Here is an 18389-nt window from a genome sequence, read left to right on the forward strand (position 1 = left end):
TTTTTATCTTGTACAAAGTTGTTCTAGTGGAGAGATTTTTATCTCACTAAAAGGGGTAAGACAAGCTTATCCAATTATCTGTATAAGGGTTAACCTGAGTTGATTTGGGTCAACATAAAAATAAAAATGATTATTATTATAGTTTTGAAACTCGGTTTAGGGGTCGACATAAGTAAAAGCCCGAGTCACAAATCAAATTGGTTATTGACCTGGGTCAACATAATGATAAAAGTGGTTTTATCATAGTTTTAAAACCCGACTTAAAATCAACCGAGGGTAAAGCCTAGGTCACAGGTTGGGTGGACTGTTGACCCGAGTCAATGTAAGAATAAAAATGATTATTATCATAGTTTTAAAACCCGACTCGAGGATTGATCCAGGATGAGGCCCACATCATGAGTCGGGTTGACCATTGACCTAGGTCAATGTAAACATAAAAATAGTTATTATTATAATTTTAAAATTTGACTCAGGGATCAGCCTAGGGTCAACCCGGGGCCTAGCCCGGGTCACAAGTCAAGTTGACAATTGACTTGGGTCAACATGTGGATGAAAATGGTTATTATTATAGTTTTAAGACCCGAATAAAATGTTGACTCGAGATAAGGTCCAAGTCACGAGTGGGGATAGTCAACCCAGGTTAACCCGAGGAAATATAAAAATAAAAATTATTATTATCATAGTTTTAAAACTCGACTTGAGGGTTGATTAGGATAAGGCTTGAGTCATTAGTAGAATGGGTTAACCTATATTGATCCAGGTCAATTTAAGAATAAAATTAATTATTATCATAGTTTTGAAACCTAACTTGGGGGCCGAACCGGGACAAGGACTTGGTCAAGGGACAGTTAGGTCAACCCGGGTTGACTCAAGTCAACATATGAGTAAAAAAATAGTTATTATCATAGTTTTAAAACCTGATTCAAGGGTCAACCCAGGAAAAGACCCGGGTCATGAGTCAGAAGGGTCAACCCAGGTTGACCCAAATTTATAAAAAAATCAAAGTAACCTCGCTTTGACAAAAAAAAAAATCAATGGAATTTTACCCATGTTTTATCCTAGATCAACCATGTCATTGGTCAACTCGGGTTTTTGAACGAATCAAGTCAAATCAATTCTTCCTTTATTTTTTTCTTTAACCTGAACTGGTCCCGACCTTAGGTTAACCTGGTCTAGACCCTAGGTTAGCTGGATCCTGTCTACTGTTTACCAAACACAAAATAAAACAAATGATCTAGTCCAATCCAAAGCATATTAAACACAAGATAATACATTTATTTATCTAATCTTATCCAGTTCAATCAATATTGTCCAACATATCAAACACTACCTTACAATAGTTCCAGTTAGGGTGAGCAAAAAAATTAATCAACTGATTAAACCGATAAAACCGACAAGAAATTAACAAAAAAAACAATCCGAGAATAAACCTGAATGAACCAATTAGAAAAATAAAAAAAAAACTCAATGCAATTTAATTTTGGTTTCAAAAGTGTATAACCTATTGAACTAAACTGAACCAATTCAGCCATAATTAAACCCTACTATAAAAGACACATGTATAAAAAGTTCTCTTTCTTTCCTCACAAACTCTAAACCAAATCTAACCACCCCCTCTCTCCTGCTCTCTTCATCTCCCTGCTCTTTCCTCTACCTCCACCAATACATCTCCTCCACCAGAAATCCGGCCAACCTAGTTAGTATTTTCTCATACTTGAATTGATTCTTTACCCGATGCCCAAAACAATTTTACATGTTATATTTTATTACTACTTGTTTTTCTATGTCCCCTACGTTTCAAATTGTAGACCTATCTCTTACAAATGTTGTTGGTATTCTCAGGTCCAGATTCACATTGACGTTCCTAATCATGATTTTCTAGGTGAAATGAAGTTGGATATTTTACAAGGGCATCATTTAACAGCCACTTCAAGTTTATGAGGATTATTTCATAGATATGTTAATTTTTCCTTCTGGTAGGAGGATTTATTCTTGAAACAGTAATATCTTGAATCGCGTGATATGTTCTTTTAATTGCCTTTTTCAGATTCGGGATTCGATTCCATTTCTTTGGTCTTAGGCAACAATAAACAAATAGGCTTTTGTATTCGTTAGCATTTTAAACTTAATTATCTAAAACCTAGATTGAACTTCTGCAGAATCTGCACCATTGTCTTTGAAATATGCAACAGTGTTGATTTGCCAATTAAGCTAAAAGAATCATAAAAGCTTTAAAAGCCCATCAAAAGCCCCTAAAAATCACAAAAGCCCAAATAAATTTATAGAGGTTTTCCAGTTTTTCACATCAATTAACCGAACAAAATAAGATGAACCACTTTTGGTTTTAAATTTCCAAAAAAAAAAAAATTCAGTTTGGTTGTTTTATTTAAGAAAAACCAAACCGAAAATACTTACCCCTAGTTCTAGCTGTGAACAAGATTCAGAGTCTGATTTGCTGATAAAGCTAATGACCCAATGCATGATCCTATGAATTCTGCAGATGTATTGATTTTTATTTCAACTTTGCTGGAGATTGTTGTTAAATTCTCAAACGGTTCACAATGAATAGAATAATTATGACAAATTACTGTAGGTGATTGATGTTATTTATAGAATGCTTTGTTCAATTGACGCGGTGGCATGGCGGGTTGCTTGCTCTTTTTGGCAACCCGGGAAAGGCTGCTTCTAAGGGCGTTTTGCATGGAACTGACAGGTGGCTCTTCTCATATTGGCTACCCTACCAACAGGGTTTCTGAACTCTGTCACGAGAACAGGCTTCATATGGCTTGGGGCATGGGCCTTTGGCTGGTCATGGTGGAATCCTTTTCTTTAGTGGGGCATGGATCGTTGACATTTCAAGCCACCACTATATGTATAATTTCACTATAGTTCCTAATACTTATAAATAAATAAATAAAAAGGCACACTTTATTTATATTTCCATTCCATTTTTCCTACCCATCCTAACTACCCAAACAGGCCCTCCTTTGACAAGCTTAGCTGGTGAGAGAGATGAGAAAAATAAGACATTACACAGGCAGCCTATTGTGGAAGCATCAAGGAAAACAGACCTGCTCTGAGACGTAACTACAACTTGTCAGCTGTGGCATGAATGCATATAAGAAAAAACACACGGGCAGTTACTAGCTTGATGGCCCTGCATGACAAAAGAAAACAAAATACTTAGCTGCATAACATGAAACAATATTGAGAAAAGATTATCACTAATCACTGTATTGTTTCATCTACCTAAATTTGTTATCATGATTGCCAAATTCCGTTTATTTTCCCTTTTGCAGACAACCTGCAGTCTTGGGGGGGTGGGGGCATTTTGAATCATGAGAAGAATCAAGCTAAGATTACAGATTGTTTTTTCTGCATGGAGCATGCATAGCATAGTTTGAACTGTACTATTCTACAGGGACCTTAAGAATCAAGCTGCATCAAGCCAGGTGTAAATGCATTACGCACCTGATGTTCTAGAAGCCGAAACTCCTTTCCTCTGGCCTTTGTTTTCATCTCTTGAAAGTTTCAATGACCTCAACTTGGATGATGACCTAATCGAATGTATCAAAGGAGCCTCTTCCTCTTCCTCCTCTTCCTGTTTCTCTTCTTCATCATGAGCATCTTCTCGATCTGATCCACTAATTGAATCCTCTTCTTCACTTGAACTTTCCTCATCAAACAATCTCTTTCCCTCTATATTACGCCGCTTCCTTGGACGACCACTGCGTCTCCTCTCTTTCTCATCTGCAATGTTCTCTTGTTATTAGCACCAGAGCACATTTGCAACATGAAATAAATAAACAAAAGCAGTGATTTGATTAATCTCAACACAGACCCAAGGTGCCTTAAACCACCCTTGTGTAGAGTTCTCACTCATGGAACATGCAATTCAATGAAGGAGGTAGGGTTCTCACTCATGGAACATGCAATTCAATGAAGGAGGACAGCATTTAATTAACGAGGTGACTTCCATGCTAAATACAATCAATTTCAAAGAGCAGCTAATGGAAGTGCATGCATATTAAGCTGTTGTCGTAAGAGAAGAAAACTACAAATAAAAAAAACAAAGAAAAACTACAAGAATATAGTAAGATACAAAATTAAACAACAAACTAAAGAAAATGAAAACACCAGAAGTAGAAGGGCTGACACAAACAAGATACTGTCCCCTCATCCATCATAACATCCAAAAACTTGCTTGGCAAAATTAATTATTCTTAGTTTACAGATCTTAACAAAGTGTGAAACCTAGATCTTGAAAATGATCTTGCACCGCACAAAGATTTCCATTATTCCAAGGCAATCAATGACTCAATGGCACAAAAGTGTCAACTCGTACCACTTCCAATGTCACCATCTTATTCAATGCACTATGGCACCAGCATACACGCAGCCCCTCCATTTCCAAATCAAAAGACTTGAAACTAGAGGAAACATAGTTGTCCATATCACAGTTGTTTAAATTATGACCCAGTTTATAAGATCCTCCAATCTTACAGTCTCATAGATGGAAAATTATCTGAATCACATAAAGAGTGGCTATTTTGGTGGAAGCTCCATTTTCATTGCTGTAGTTTTTGTAGCATCATTACCATATGATGATTCCACCAATTCAACATTTGAAAGGCAGAAAGATGAAACAGGCCAAATCTTGTGAAACCCAAACAAGCCCATGTAATTGCTCAACAAACTAAGACAAAGGGTCCATTCAAGATGAATTGTAAAAGAAACACCATCTAAGGAACTGTAAATTAAGCCTGCAACCCTGATGAATACTGAAAGGGCATGCTTAAAAAAAAAAAAAAAAGAGCATAAAAGGTTGGGGCGTATTTTTTTCATCATTGGTTCCAAATTTTCCTTCTCACTTTAACATTCCCCAATCCCCATATCTTACTTTCTACTCGTTTTTTATTTTTCTTGCTTCTGCTGAATGTTTTTCCAATTGAATCAGGTTCTATTTTTCATAATTCTGTTTTCTTGTAGAGAGAGAGAGAGAGCAGAAGATGAACAAGAACATTAGAATGATTAACATGAACATGCAAAAGCACATCAAGGCCGGTGTCGTCCTCAGAAACCCCCACCCATATTGCCATTCAATATTTCTTGTCCCACTACTGGCCAAACTACATATTCAAGTAATTTCACCTTCTTAAAGAAAAAGGGAATAGGGAATAATTTATGTCACAACAAAATCATTCCCATAGAAGATCCAGACCCTTTTTTTATGTCCTACAATAAAAAGATTCATTCTCTGAAATGTAGTTGAAAAAAAAAGTGTAACATTGTATTTTCTTTGTTTAGAGTCGCCTATTTTGAGTACACAAAAAGCATTTGAAACTTGCTAAATAAAATGATTTGAGGAAAAAATCAACGGAATATAAACGAAAGCACATTAATTTCTGCTAGAGAGAGCATTTATGAAAAGTAAAGAGTAGCACTACCTGGCAAACCTTCATTCTTCACATACTTCTCTCGTAAACTGTCAACAAACGTGTGGTAAGGGCGCCAGCCACTGGGATCTTCATCGGTGTTTACATTCTCTGTCCGGCTTTGGACATCCTTTAGACTAATTGTAAAAGAACATGTTAGGGCCAGTTTGTTTCCATCCATAAAACAGCAGGACTGACTTCAGTGAAAGGTGGGGAAATAAAGGAGGGAGAAGTAGTAGGAAAGAAGAAACTCAAACCATGCTTAAACTATGACCAAATAGATTACTTTTGGAAGGGAGAGAAGAGGGGGAACCCATTTAGATTCTAATGAAAAATGCCACTAGATGATAATATAAAAGACAATATCTCTTACATTTCCAGGGTGTCAATCACGGGAAGCTTGGGCACAAAGTGAACCACGGTACCTTCCAGAAAAGAGAGCTGTTTTGGAGCATCTAAGAAAGCATATTCAATACCATCCCTGACAATTTTTAGAATATCAGATTTATGCTTGTTCCGAGCAGCACCCATGAATGTCCCAGAAAGTCTAGTAGCAAGATCCTTGCACTCTAGAAAAGATTTGCTAGTGAAAGATTTGTCATCACTTTTGGAAAGATCCACTAGATGCCGATCATAAGCCTAGTCAAATTAAAAATGGCAAATAATATAAGCATCAACATCTTCGCATGCATGCATACCCACACACACAAGACTTCTTTTGATACAAGATATCAAAGGACTACAGTTTTCTGTGGATTATCCTTAAGTTGTTAAACATCAGAGTTCTGCATGAGCACAACCTTTGGAGAAAGATATCAAAACCTTCAACATGGTAGAAATTCATGAAATTACCTGAATTATGTGAACTAATCATAGTATGTTAATGTAAAAAAAAAACATAAGCACAACTAACCAGATATTTAAAAGGTGAAACCAAGAATAAAATAAAAGAGAATATAGAAAGAATCAAGGTGCTGCTCAGGGCATAAAGTCAGACTCCGTACAAGAAAGCATATGTAAAGAAGATGCAAGAGAATAACCAAAGAAATCATTTTTCATTAACAAAATTAAAGGTATTCATAAATCTGCATCTTAGACCCAATGTGTTTTCCTGTCTCCTACAACACAAGCCATCATACCCTTTTCAATGCTTCTATGAAAATGTTTGGAAAATCATCATTTTTCTTTATGACAGTGATTAGATGCTTGACTATCTCTGCAACACTTGTTCCATGCATCCCAAAGTGAGAAATGATCTCCGGAGTAAGATATTCCTGCATTACAAATACAAGATCCAGTTAGCAAACTACAAAATACAGGTTGCAAAATTTTCAGATATTTGTATCACTCAAACAGCAAGCAAATTACAGCCATTGCCTGTGAGATATTTCAACAACCCTGTTCATCACGAGATAAAAGAGTAATGATTATCTTTACAGTTTAGTAGTATGCACACCTTGGGAACTGCATTGCTAACTACCAACTTTGCTGAAGCTATCATAACTGCATCTCTGTTTGTCTCCTCAATGTACTCTTTCTTTGTGTCATCATCTTCTGTCTCATCTGTAAGACAAATATTGGAGATAAATAACAGGGGAAGAGCAAATATGAAGTGAGTATCCAACATGAAAATATGCAAGGATCTGCTATTTAAGCATCGATGTTGATTTTAAGGTAAGCAATCCATTTCCCTAGATCAAGATTGAGAAGAATTGCCTCCTGAAGGTGCCATTTACAGGGTTACAAACCAGCAAGGGCATGTAAGAATTGAGTCACCTGAAATATTTAACTGTTGTTCACAAAGTTTCCAGAACCTTTGTAGAACAGATGTATCTGGACAATATCCTAGATGTTCGAGCTTTGTTGAAGAAAAATTTGCCTTTCTAAACAAACACCATGCTTCTGCAAGTATAATACAAACCTGGGCACAGCATAATTTTCATCAAACTGGAAGTTAAGGCATTCCAAAAGGATGCAATATATATTTCCAACAGGTCAAAAATAAGCATTTGGTTAGAGTCATGTTGGAGAAAATTAATTAACTTACTCTACAAGCTAGCTGATTTCCACATTTGCTCCCTTCCTTGTCTTCAGAAGGGGTACCAAGAAAATACTCAAGTTCCTCAAACAAGGAATTGCGTTTCGACAGTAGAGAGGTTAAGGATGCTTCAGAGACAGTTTCACTATTTACAATAGACTGCAGTGTCCAGGCTACATGCAAATACATATTGAGAAGAAGAAAACTGACAACCTGGATAAGCAGGAGATATTATTAGATACAAGGAAGAATATGAAAAATGCAAATAATATAATATGTTATTCAACAGACCTCATCATCCACATTTCTAAAACTGTGGAGAACCTTAACAATATCCTCGTATAAGCTCTCAATAGGTACAGACCATGACAACTGAAGCTCATATAACCTTTTCAAATTCACAAGCAGAGAATATTCATCACCATCCTGCAAATTTGAGCATGTTACATCTCATCCATTTTAGCATCATCAAGAAAGCAAAAAAAAACAAAATTAGAAGTTTACTGCTGCTTCTTTCATTGCAGACTTAAGCTTATCATTAAGTTCATCTTCAAGATTCTTCAATTTATTTAGAGCATAATCTTTCAGCTCGCCTTGACTCTCAGTGGAACAGAACTTAATAGCCTTCACACAAGATCTCAGCGCTTCCTTGTCACCATGTTTTAAAAAAGCCTGTTTCATGAGCTGAAGGACATTTTTGAAATTCTGAAACACAAGACAATCAGTAGTTACTATCTAACCATCATCCTAACAGTATCAAAGAACTTGCATATGGAAAGAAATGCTTTCACTCACATTCTCCTGCCTCTTTAAGGAATAAAGCCCTAGGTTCATATGAACAATGATCTCAACCAATGATGGAACTTTTGCTTTCCCTAGGTTCATATGAACAATGATCTCAACCAATGATGGAACTTTTGCTTTGTCAGCCATAAATTTGCGGAGAAGTAATGGGTAGTTCTTCATCATTGCAATTGTTATGTGTCGTCTATTGTTTTCAAATATTTCCTGACATTTAAAGCAAACTCTACATTAAGGTTGGCATAAACTGTGGAAGTAATACAGATATCATGTTACTGGAAAGGACATCTACATGCAACGGAAAAAGAAGCTAGTAAAACCAGGAAAGGAATACAAGATATTGAAACATAAATACTGCACTGAATTATTACAAGTTGGCTTGTTCAATATTTTAAATCTCATAACTGAATTTCTTTTTGCACAAGTGGTCATTCAACTTTAACTGAAACTAAAATTTCAGAATTTTGAGAATTGGTTGCAAGAACAAAACTATTCATCAACTGAATTTAGAGTTAACAAAGATGTTTGATGCATAAACAATCACTTAAAATTGACACAATTTTGAATACACGAAGTTATAAAACCAGAAAATTACGCACTTTCTGAGCTTTATTGTAATATTGCTTTCGAGTATCCGAAGCTGGAACAATCCTCTCTCCTACAGCCTTTCTGACAGATGCAGAAAGGAGTCTAACCAAATTTGTTGCATCATCATCGGTAAGCTCAATTAGTGGATTCTCATCCAGGAGCATGGAAATAATACACTTCCAATCCTGCAAAAGAAAAATGAATTGTCATCTTATTAAGCAAATGGAATTGTACATTCATAAAACAAATAGTAGCATAATGTTTCTTACTCATTGTCAGTAAAGTGCTCAAGCTTTATAAATGAACAAATTTTTCCTTGCAAAAAATTGTCTTAGAAAAAGCTCCATTATCTAGAAACTTATCAAATGCAGCATAGAATAATAATACATTTTCGGCAGTATGAGTCAGTAAGAGGTGAGCCCAAGCCCAAGCCCAAGCCTTTCCACAGGTTAGGTGACCCCACCCTGACCCTACTCCTTTCCTCATACACGAGTTGAATGCTATATTTCAATAAGTAGTAACAGCATACCTTCATTGCTTTCATGTATTCCCAAACATCATCAATAACATAGATGCTGAGAATTGGTTCTGCTGAAAACTCCCTCAAAATTTGCAACATTCTGCTAAGATGAACCTCAGAAGAGCCACTGTCACTGCCTGGAAAAAAATCATTATGACTTAATGCTGGTTCATGGAATTTTGACAAAGATCATATCAGAGTACAAATAAGAGAGAAACCTCTTGAACTAGATTGGGGGCTATTAAATTTTTGTGCAATTAAGTGATCATACACCAATTCTCCTATGGCACGCCTGACTTCCGCTGGATCATCAATATGTAAATCATATAATGGACCCAAGTCATCATCAGGTAAAAGCTGATGCCTGTAAGACACACAAGCAAAAATTTCCAGTATATGGGCCATTAGTATAGATTTCAAACAAATTAAAGATGTGTTTCAACATGAGCATGTGTGTGGAGGAAAGTCGGCAGACAGATACCTGAGTAATTGTTTTACAAGTCCTATGGCACAAACAGCTACACTAACATCACTGTCATCAGCAAGTTCGATCATCCGGTTGGAAAATCTTTCAGTAAATAGTCCGAGAGTGGGCACGTTATCATCCGCGTCATAAAGTTTTTGCAATGCATGAACAGATGCTTTTCTGACACCTGCATTCTTCAGGTGACAAGATACAAAAGGAAGTAAATCATGTCTGTTCAGCACATTATCAAGAGACACACCAAAACAAGCCACTTAGATTTCTTACTTTATCATTAAGTGTCCATCCAAGATACTTTAAGTATAAATCCTGCAAGAAAAGTGATGGATATGACAAAACCCATACACCAAGAGACTCAATGCATGATGTTCGAATATTAGGATCAATATCCCGGTACCGATGCACGAATAACCTTCAAAAAGAAAAGAACAAGAAAAGTCAGAAGGCTATTTCAATAAAAATGTCAATATCATCAATGAAACAGGAAATTGATTGATTCTTTTCCTTCACTCGTAGTAAAACCTACCCAGAAAATATTTTGCGCATCATTTCCTCTAGTACAAGTATCTTATCATAACCTTTTATTAAGGGACTCCAAACGAGGCCCTTCTGTTCGTTTCTTATTTTCAGCATTTAACTGTCTCTGAGTAGTTTCTCGTTGTGCACCAAGCGCTTTAGCTACCGTTATGAATGAAGTGACAAGTTGAAGCCCCATCAAGGATGCAACTTGACGGTAAACTCTTGGCGGAGTGCTGATTAGTGTCAACACAAAAGAAAATGTAACCAAATTTCATGAATTAAACCACAATTTTGACCTCATAAAAAAAAGTACTAACCATGATAATGCTATTATATAGTCCATGCATTTGTCAAACAACATCTTATCAAAAAGTGGCCCATCTTGGCATTCAGCGATCAAACTATCCCAGAATGAGAGGAGGTTGTCTTTAAAGTTTTTGAAGTCCTTCCGTTTTGAACCCTGATAATCTTCAACCTCACCCTACAGTTTCACATGAGGATTTTTCACATAAATAAGCAAGCACTCTAACGTGTGATCCCAGTGCAGAACTTAGAAAAGCCCCATTGAGCATTTTTCACATAAGGATTCTAGGAGAGGTTTGAAACATTAAAAGAACAAGCATAATGAAACAATAAACATATTAAAAGAAATGGTGTAGCATACATTTCTAGCAAGATTGACAAGAGCAACGACAACATCGTCAACATCAGTCTCATCCAGCAACTCTTTCTTGATACGATATTTGGCTCCACATGCCTGAACAATTGCACAATTTTTATCAGTCACAAAGTTAGGAAGAGAGATGCAGCACTGAAATTGAAGTTCATAGACAGCATTAAGCTTCTTAAAGGATATAGTTTTGATTCAATATTATGCTCCCAATAAGATACTTGCACATTTCCATCCGTATTCCTTTAACTCCTTCATTCTATGTTTTACAGATGAAGAAATTTCAAAAACATCCATGGTTACCTCAAACAGCGTGGTCAAGAGTTCAACCATTGCTTGTTTTGGATCCTTCTCGTATCGCTCAACCCAAAGCTTCACCACCTGAGGAATTTGTATCTCATTGCCTTTGATAACATCTACAGCAGAATAATATTCATGAACATATAAAAAACATATGTCCTCCATAAAAAGACGAAACTCTTAGCAGAAAACATCTAATATTGTTGAAAAAGGCATTACAGCAAACCGAAATCACTCCCGGTCCATCATTACCACAACTAAACAAAATCAGGAGTCAATAAATTACCGATCAAGCTTTGATCGGGATTGAGCACGGCTGGGGAAGTGGCATCCTTAGCAGCACGGTTACGCTTAGATTTTGGGCGAACCTCTTCGAAATCATCCCCGCGCTCCTCCACCTCCTCATTCGCATCGCTCGTTCTCTCCTCGGTCTCGGTCTTGGACCTCTTCCTCTTCTGTTTAAGGAAATTACATTAAAAATAGTGCCTAAAACTAGCAGTTGGTAGTGCAGATCGGGAGAATTGAAACTTACAGAGCGGTTTCGGGAAGTTTCCGGGTGGTCGTCCATGACCTAGCTAGGATTTGTGTTTGAAAATGTAGTAAGAAATTTTGAAAATTCTATTGTAGAGAGAGAAAGAGAATGACCGTGTCTGTGTGTTGTGATTTTGCTTGCCCTAAAGTTTTTTTTTTTTCCAGGGAGGAATGGAAAATTTCTCCCGCCAAATGAAATTACTCCGACTTCTATTTTATGGCGTCCGCGATATCTTGTGTGTTTTGAGCTGCGTCCCGTTGTGGCTTTTGTGTGCCCGCGTAATGAATCAAATGCCCTTCAATGTAATAGTGAGCACTAAGCAGGAGTTTTTGATACATAGCATGTTTTTTACTTCAAATGTTTTTTACTTTAAAATATAATATTATGATGATGATTGTATTTTAAAATATATTAAAATAATATTTTTATTTTTTAAATTTTATTTTTAATATTAGCATTTTAAAATAATTTGAAAACATAAAAAAAAATTAATTTAAAGTAAATAAAAAAATTTAAAAGCACTTTCAAAATACAAAAACAAACAAACTTATAGAATATGTTTTTTTTTTGTTGTAGCTGCTACCTATCAGACAAATCACATAAATCAAGTGTTTGGTTACCATTTCAGTCACATTTTTAGAGTGTGGGACTTGGATGGTCCAAACAAGAGTTTATAAGAAGTACAATAGTTTTGTTTTTGCCGATTTGTAACCTTAGTTATTCATCTCTCTCCATCAACAACTTTTTTCAAAGAAAAGAGAAAATAATTGTTGTTATAGTGACTAACTAAAATACCCTCATCATCTTCCCGAACAACCTCCTCTTCTTTTGTAACCTTAAGAGATTTATGATACATACCTTATTGTTTTGCTTTTGTAGTGTTATGAGATTGAAATCCTGAGGGCACACCTCTGTTTATTCTCTCTTAACGAAAATCTTTACCAAAAAAATGAGTGAGCAAACTTTTAAAGAGCAGAAATTACCCTCATCCTCTTCCATATACCCTAATCTTCTTCCATCATATTTGCTTGGTTTTTCTCTTTTTCTCTTCTTTTTTTTGACAAGCCATTATCATTTATATTAATAAATCACGGTAAGCTATCCTTAACAATTTACTACATTTATTTTCACTCTTTGCATTTCAAATGTTATCTCATTATTTCTCATGCCAAAATCATCACCTTTATCTTTGTTATGTTTAAACTTTTGATTTTATGTTACTACATGAACGAAAGTTGTTCCCTGTTGATTATTGTGGTACAACAAGAAGAAGAATAAACAATAGACTAGGGATTGCTAGTCGGGCAATCCAATATTTTTCTGAAATCCTTCAGAACTACATTTCGAATGAAATCAATTATGTAATGTTGTTGATTATATAGATTATGTTATGTTTTAAGCTTCTTTAACTCTAGCTTCGTTCTCTTACAATTATGTTTTTAGTTTTTTAGGTAATCTATGTTGTTTTTAAACAATCTTGAATTCAAAACCATAGGTTTGATGAAATCAATTGGCTCTTGCTAATCATTTTGTCTTTGATCACCAGCATTATCAACCTAGTGCCACTGCCTTCTTTAAAGTTTCAAGGATAAGATAGATTAGAAATGAAAAAAAAAATACATTATGTAAACAAAAAAAATCCATCTACATATCATGCCTTAATAACCTTTTTCTTGTTTCTAATTGTGTGGATTATACTACGAGGAAAGACAAGCGTGAACACACACAGTTAAAGCCCTCTAATGGGTGGTTTTCTCATCCATAGTCAAACAGATCTTCACTAGACCACAAGGGTCACATAAACATTACCTCGAAACCTATCACTAATTCTATTGTGATTGATTTGACAATAGATTTGAGAAGGAAATATTATCTTTTAGTTTGTGAACATAAAGTTTTCTAAAAAATGAATTACTACTTGGACTGATAATCCAATAGGATACTATCATTTTTCATTGAATGAAAGCTCTTGGAGCCTTATATGATAGATGAAACCTATATTTTAACATTACCGGCCTAAGTAAAGTAAATAATATTTATCATGGGTTGCCTATAAGTTGTAGATAAATTATGTGATGTTGCTAACTGGATATATTATGTTAGTTTTTTAGGTTTGTTTACCCTGGACTTCATTCTCTTACAATTATTTTCCTTTTTAAGGCAATTGATATAACTAGATGTAGATATTGATTGTTTTAAACTCAAATGCTTGGTTGCTTTTAATTTCAAAAAAACATCTCCTTGATTTTTAATGGGTAATTACTTGTGTTTCACATAACATTCGTCTGCTTGTTAATAGAGTTTTTGCCACAATATTGCTTAGGCTTTGTCTCAAGAAATGTTGTTTCATAATGATAGTAGGGATGATGGATTGAGGAATACTAGTAACGAGGATTTCAATTTGGAGGAAGGAAGTAGAGATTAAGAGAAAGATAGTATTTCAAATTTTATTGATGATATGAGTCACATGGTGGCTGGTTTTAATGTTGTAAATAATAGTAGCAACCACAATAGTGGTGGGAAGAGAAAAACAACTCAATAACCTATACCTAAAGGTGTAAAAAAATAGGGTTTTGGAATGAAAGCGCAATTGTCTTTATGTTTGGATTGATTGGTTAATAGCATGTCTCAAAGGAGTGACTACACATCCACTTTTAGGGATAAGAAAGGGTGTAGCATAGAAGACGTGATGGAAGAGATTCACTCCATTGATGGTGTTTAATTTTGGCGACGAGCTATATACTTTTGCAACTGAGTTTTTATGTTTAAAAAGCTAGAGGGAAATGTGGGCAGTAATGATAAATATAGATAGAAAGTTTTCTTAGTTAAAATTAATGTTTGAAAAAAGATCAAAGTCTTGGTTTGATTCTATCTCTCTCTCTCTTGGTTACATTATTATATTTTATTTTAATAATGTTTGACTTAACTTTTATTAAAAAATGTTAGTTGTTTGTATGCATATAACTTCTTTTAATATTTTTGTGTTCTTAATGTTTTACTTATTTGAATATTGTAATTGTTCTGTAAATAATTATAATTTCTTTGCCATGTTAGAAATTGTATTGTTTATTTATGTGTAAAATTCTTCACAAACCATATATTAATATTCTATTTCAAAAACAGTTTGGATGATTTTTGCTGCTTTTATCAACCGCTTAACACTGTTATGATAGACATGGCTAGTGTGTTGTTGATGATTACCACATTTGATTGTTATTGTTCTATAGAAGTACCTACATCGTATCTTTATTTTAAACTTAGTCAATGTTACATTGTATAAATTCTTTGTGGTAATATGTTTATTTCAAATTTAGCAAATGTGTTAGAACTTCTTCACCAAACTTGATATTGACTGTATATTATAGTGTTGTTTGGCTTGGATTATTATTGTGGAGAACTTAAGGTAGGAATAGTAAGGTTTGGAAGTTTATTTGGAATTGCAGCAACCAGTGGTCAAACATTGTATTCACATGCTACCATTCTTATATAGTTTTATTGTTTTATGAATGGTTACAATGTCACTTTCAAATTTATTGTTTCATATCCATATGTTAAAAATTTTAAGGTCATTGTATGAAGTTTAATTGAACTGCATTATGTTTTGAGATACAAAAATAAGTAACACTTTTAACTTTTTGAATTATAGTTGGCATCATAGTCATTGCATTGCATAACTTTTGTTTGTTAATTTTAGCTCAAAGATAAATGCTTTAAAGTTATGTTGCATAAATGATTATCGTGTTTTAATGCATAAATCTTAGAAAGTATAATATTTATGAAATGCTTTTCTTTGACAATGGAATAAGAAACGACAACAAATAAGTAATTGTATTATTAAGCTCATTACCATTAAGATAAGATATGCTGAGCAAGTTGTTACTTTCAAATAAAAATTAATATATTAGAACAAGTATTATAACCCTTATGTGGAATGATGTTATAGTTTATTTGGTAAAATTCAGAGTTCTTCAATGTTAGCATAAGGATTCGTATATACCTAATCATTTGCGTTACTAATGTTATATCCCCTTGCGAGAGTGCGACATCGCGGCAACCCTTTCTGAGCAGATTCAGGAGGTTTTTGGTTGAATAATGAGTCACACCACCTAATATTATGGTTACTAGGAACCTTAATTAGTTTTTTAAAGATTCTAAATAAGGAATTGGTTATGTAAAATTAAGGAAAATATTAATACCCGTAGTACGCCTTACCTGAGGTAAGCTATATTGTTTTTCTTTGTTTGCTATGGTCTGATGATATTTCTATTTTTATCAGTTTATTATGGTGGGTTTGCTATGATGAACAATCATTGATTTCTTAGGTCAAGAACTTGGCCTAAAGGTTGAAATCTCCTTAATTATCATTGAGGTTTCTTTTAAGGAAAACTTGTAATTTTTTGGCTACCGCGTCATTCCAAATAATATTTCAGATAAAATTCCTTGTAGTTTTTAAAAGAGAATATTTATGGTAAGCACTTTGTATAATTCTAACCAATGATACATCATGTAATTTAGCATGTCTCCAAACAAATATAGGCAATTTTTTTTATAGTTTAACGTGGGTGTCCGGGCCAGCTTGCGCGCACCTCGACTAATCCCACGGGCCCTGAAGTTAACGACCATGTAAGTCTCCAGTGGTCATCATATGAGCAACCACAGGGCTCAAACCTGAGACCACAGAGGGAGCAAACCTCTTAGTCCCAAGCTCTTATCACTGGGCCACCACCTAGACGGTTAATATAGGCAATTTTGATTTCATAAGTAATGGTCTAACAATTAATTGAAGACGTTTTGTAAATGATTGTGCTAGACCATTTTAAGTATATACATGAGCAACAAGATGTTCAACATCAATTCCAATAGAAGTGCAACAATTATCAAATGTTTGAGAAATAAACTCACCATCATTGTCTAATCAAATTTTTGTGATTGGATAATCAAGAAATTACACCCGTTGTTTGATAATCTGTGTTGTTAATCTAATAAATGACACATTTCAACTAGAAAGTAAACAAACATGTCATTTACTTGATATACCAATTAATATTATAAAATATCTAAAAGATTCATATGGTGGATGAATAGGTCCACATATATCTCTTTGAATTCTTTTGGGAAAAGATAATGATTTTATAACAACCTTTAATGGAGATGGTTTGATAATTAATTTACTTTGAGAGCATGCAACACATAAATTTTCACATGGTAAAAGAATCTTTAAGTTCTTTAAAAGATGTCTATTTGAATTTTCAATAATTCATCTCATCATTATTGATCCCGGACGTTCAAGTTGATCATGCCAAAATATAAATATTTTTAGGTCAGAACACTTCTGGTGTATAACAATATTTGTTTCAATAGATTTCATGATCATGTAATAAATTCCATAAGAAAAATACATGAAATAATATAAAAGATATTATTTTTTGTCTTCATCTATTTTTTCAATATGATAACCATTAACACATATATCTTTAAAACTGAGTAATTTCTTCTGGACTCAGGTGAATATAATGCATCTTTAATGCCTCATTTGTGTTATTTTATAACAAAATATTAGCTCTTATAGAGTCTTTAATCATGTCTGTTGGAATTGATATTGTAATGACATTAACTTTAGTTAATATCAAATATTCAAAGTATTTTTTTTCCTTAAGAATTGTATGTGTTGTTGCACTGTCTGCCAGACATAAATCTCCATCATGAAAAGTCATGCCTCTATTCAAAATATAATTAGAGTTTATTACTTAACTGAAATAAAATTGACATTGTTATTGAAAATACAAATAAAAATATTAATCATCCCCAAGGATTCTACCACTAAGTATGTTATTTATTTTATCTGGGTTTTCAAAGAAATCAAAAACATTAATACAAGCATTAACATCAAGATAAACATTATGACTTTCAAAATCATCTTTATGAATAAAATTAGTCTCGACTACATTTTATTTGAGAGAGGCTTGATATAAATCTATAAGATGTTTTAGCGTGCGACAAGTGCAAGATCAATGATCATGCATACTATGCCCATGACACTTATCTTCAAATTTATGCAAATTTTCTCCCTTTTCTTGTTTGGGTTCACAGTATCTCCATTTCTAGTGGTATGGTGGGTTGCTTTTTGAAGGATTATCTCTTCTCCCTTTTCATTTATTTTTTTTTTCATATCTATACCATTGGTTTTTTTCCCGTCTTTTGGACAAAGATTCCATTCACTTCAGGAAATGGTTTGGAATTTGTGGGATGTGATTGATGATTTTTCATCAAAAACTCATTATTTTATTCAGCCACAATAAAACATGAAATTAGTTTTGAATACCTCTTGAAATTACATTCTCTATATTGTTGTTGTAAGATAATATTTGAGGCATGAAAAAGTATAGAATATTTTCTCTAACATTTGGTCTTATGTGATATTTTCACCATATAATTTCAGCTATGAGGTAATTTTAAAAAGAGCATAACTATATTCATTAATCGATTTAAAATATTGCAACCT

At 34.1% G+C, this 18389-nt stretch overlaps 1 protein-coding gene and 1 long non-coding RNA gene across 2 annotated transcripts; one reads left to right on the plus strand and one right to left on the minus strand.

Moving 5' to 3' along the window:
* Positions 1 to 1557: 1557 nt before the first annotated feature.
* Positions 1558 to 2058, plus strand: LOC112324050 (uncharacterized). The gene is made up of 2 exons (XR_002977638.2): positions 1558 to 1696; positions 1843 to 2058. It is a non-coding gene; the product is annotated as an uncharacterized LOC112324050 (long non-coding RNA).
* An 848-nt stretch (positions 2059 to 2906) lies between these two features.
* LOC18105325 (sister-chromatid cohesion protein 3-like) lies at positions 2907 to 12139 on the minus strand. The gene is given in 23 exon segments (XM_024584636.2): positions 2907 to 3157; positions 3472 to 3750; positions 5448 to 5572; positions 5809 to 6074; positions 6575 to 6709; positions 6892 to 6998; positions 7212 to 7356; positions 7483 to 7686; positions 7765 to 7899; positions 7978 to 8178; positions 8269 to 8481; positions 8874 to 9047; positions 9392 to 9519; positions 9601 to 9746; positions 9864 to 10042; positions 10134 to 10278; positions 10393 to 10440; positions 10442 to 10618; positions 10703 to 10866; positions 11050 to 11142; positions 11359 to 11471; positions 11642 to 11810; positions 11888 to 12139. Coding segments are annotated over 23 exon segments (3396 nt in total). The 5' UTR covers positions 11924 to 12139; the 3' UTR covers positions 2907 to 3143.
* Positions 12140 to 18389: the final 6250 nt, after the last annotated feature.

The sequence above is a fragment of the Populus trichocarpa genome, chromosome 14, assembly GCF_000002775.5.
Source record: "Populus trichocarpa isolate Nisqually-1 chromosome 14, P.trichocarpa_v4.1, whole genome shotgun sequence".
Classification (NCBI taxonomy): domain Eukaryota; kingdom Viridiplantae; phylum Streptophyta; class Magnoliopsida; order Malpighiales; family Salicaceae; genus Populus; species Populus trichocarpa.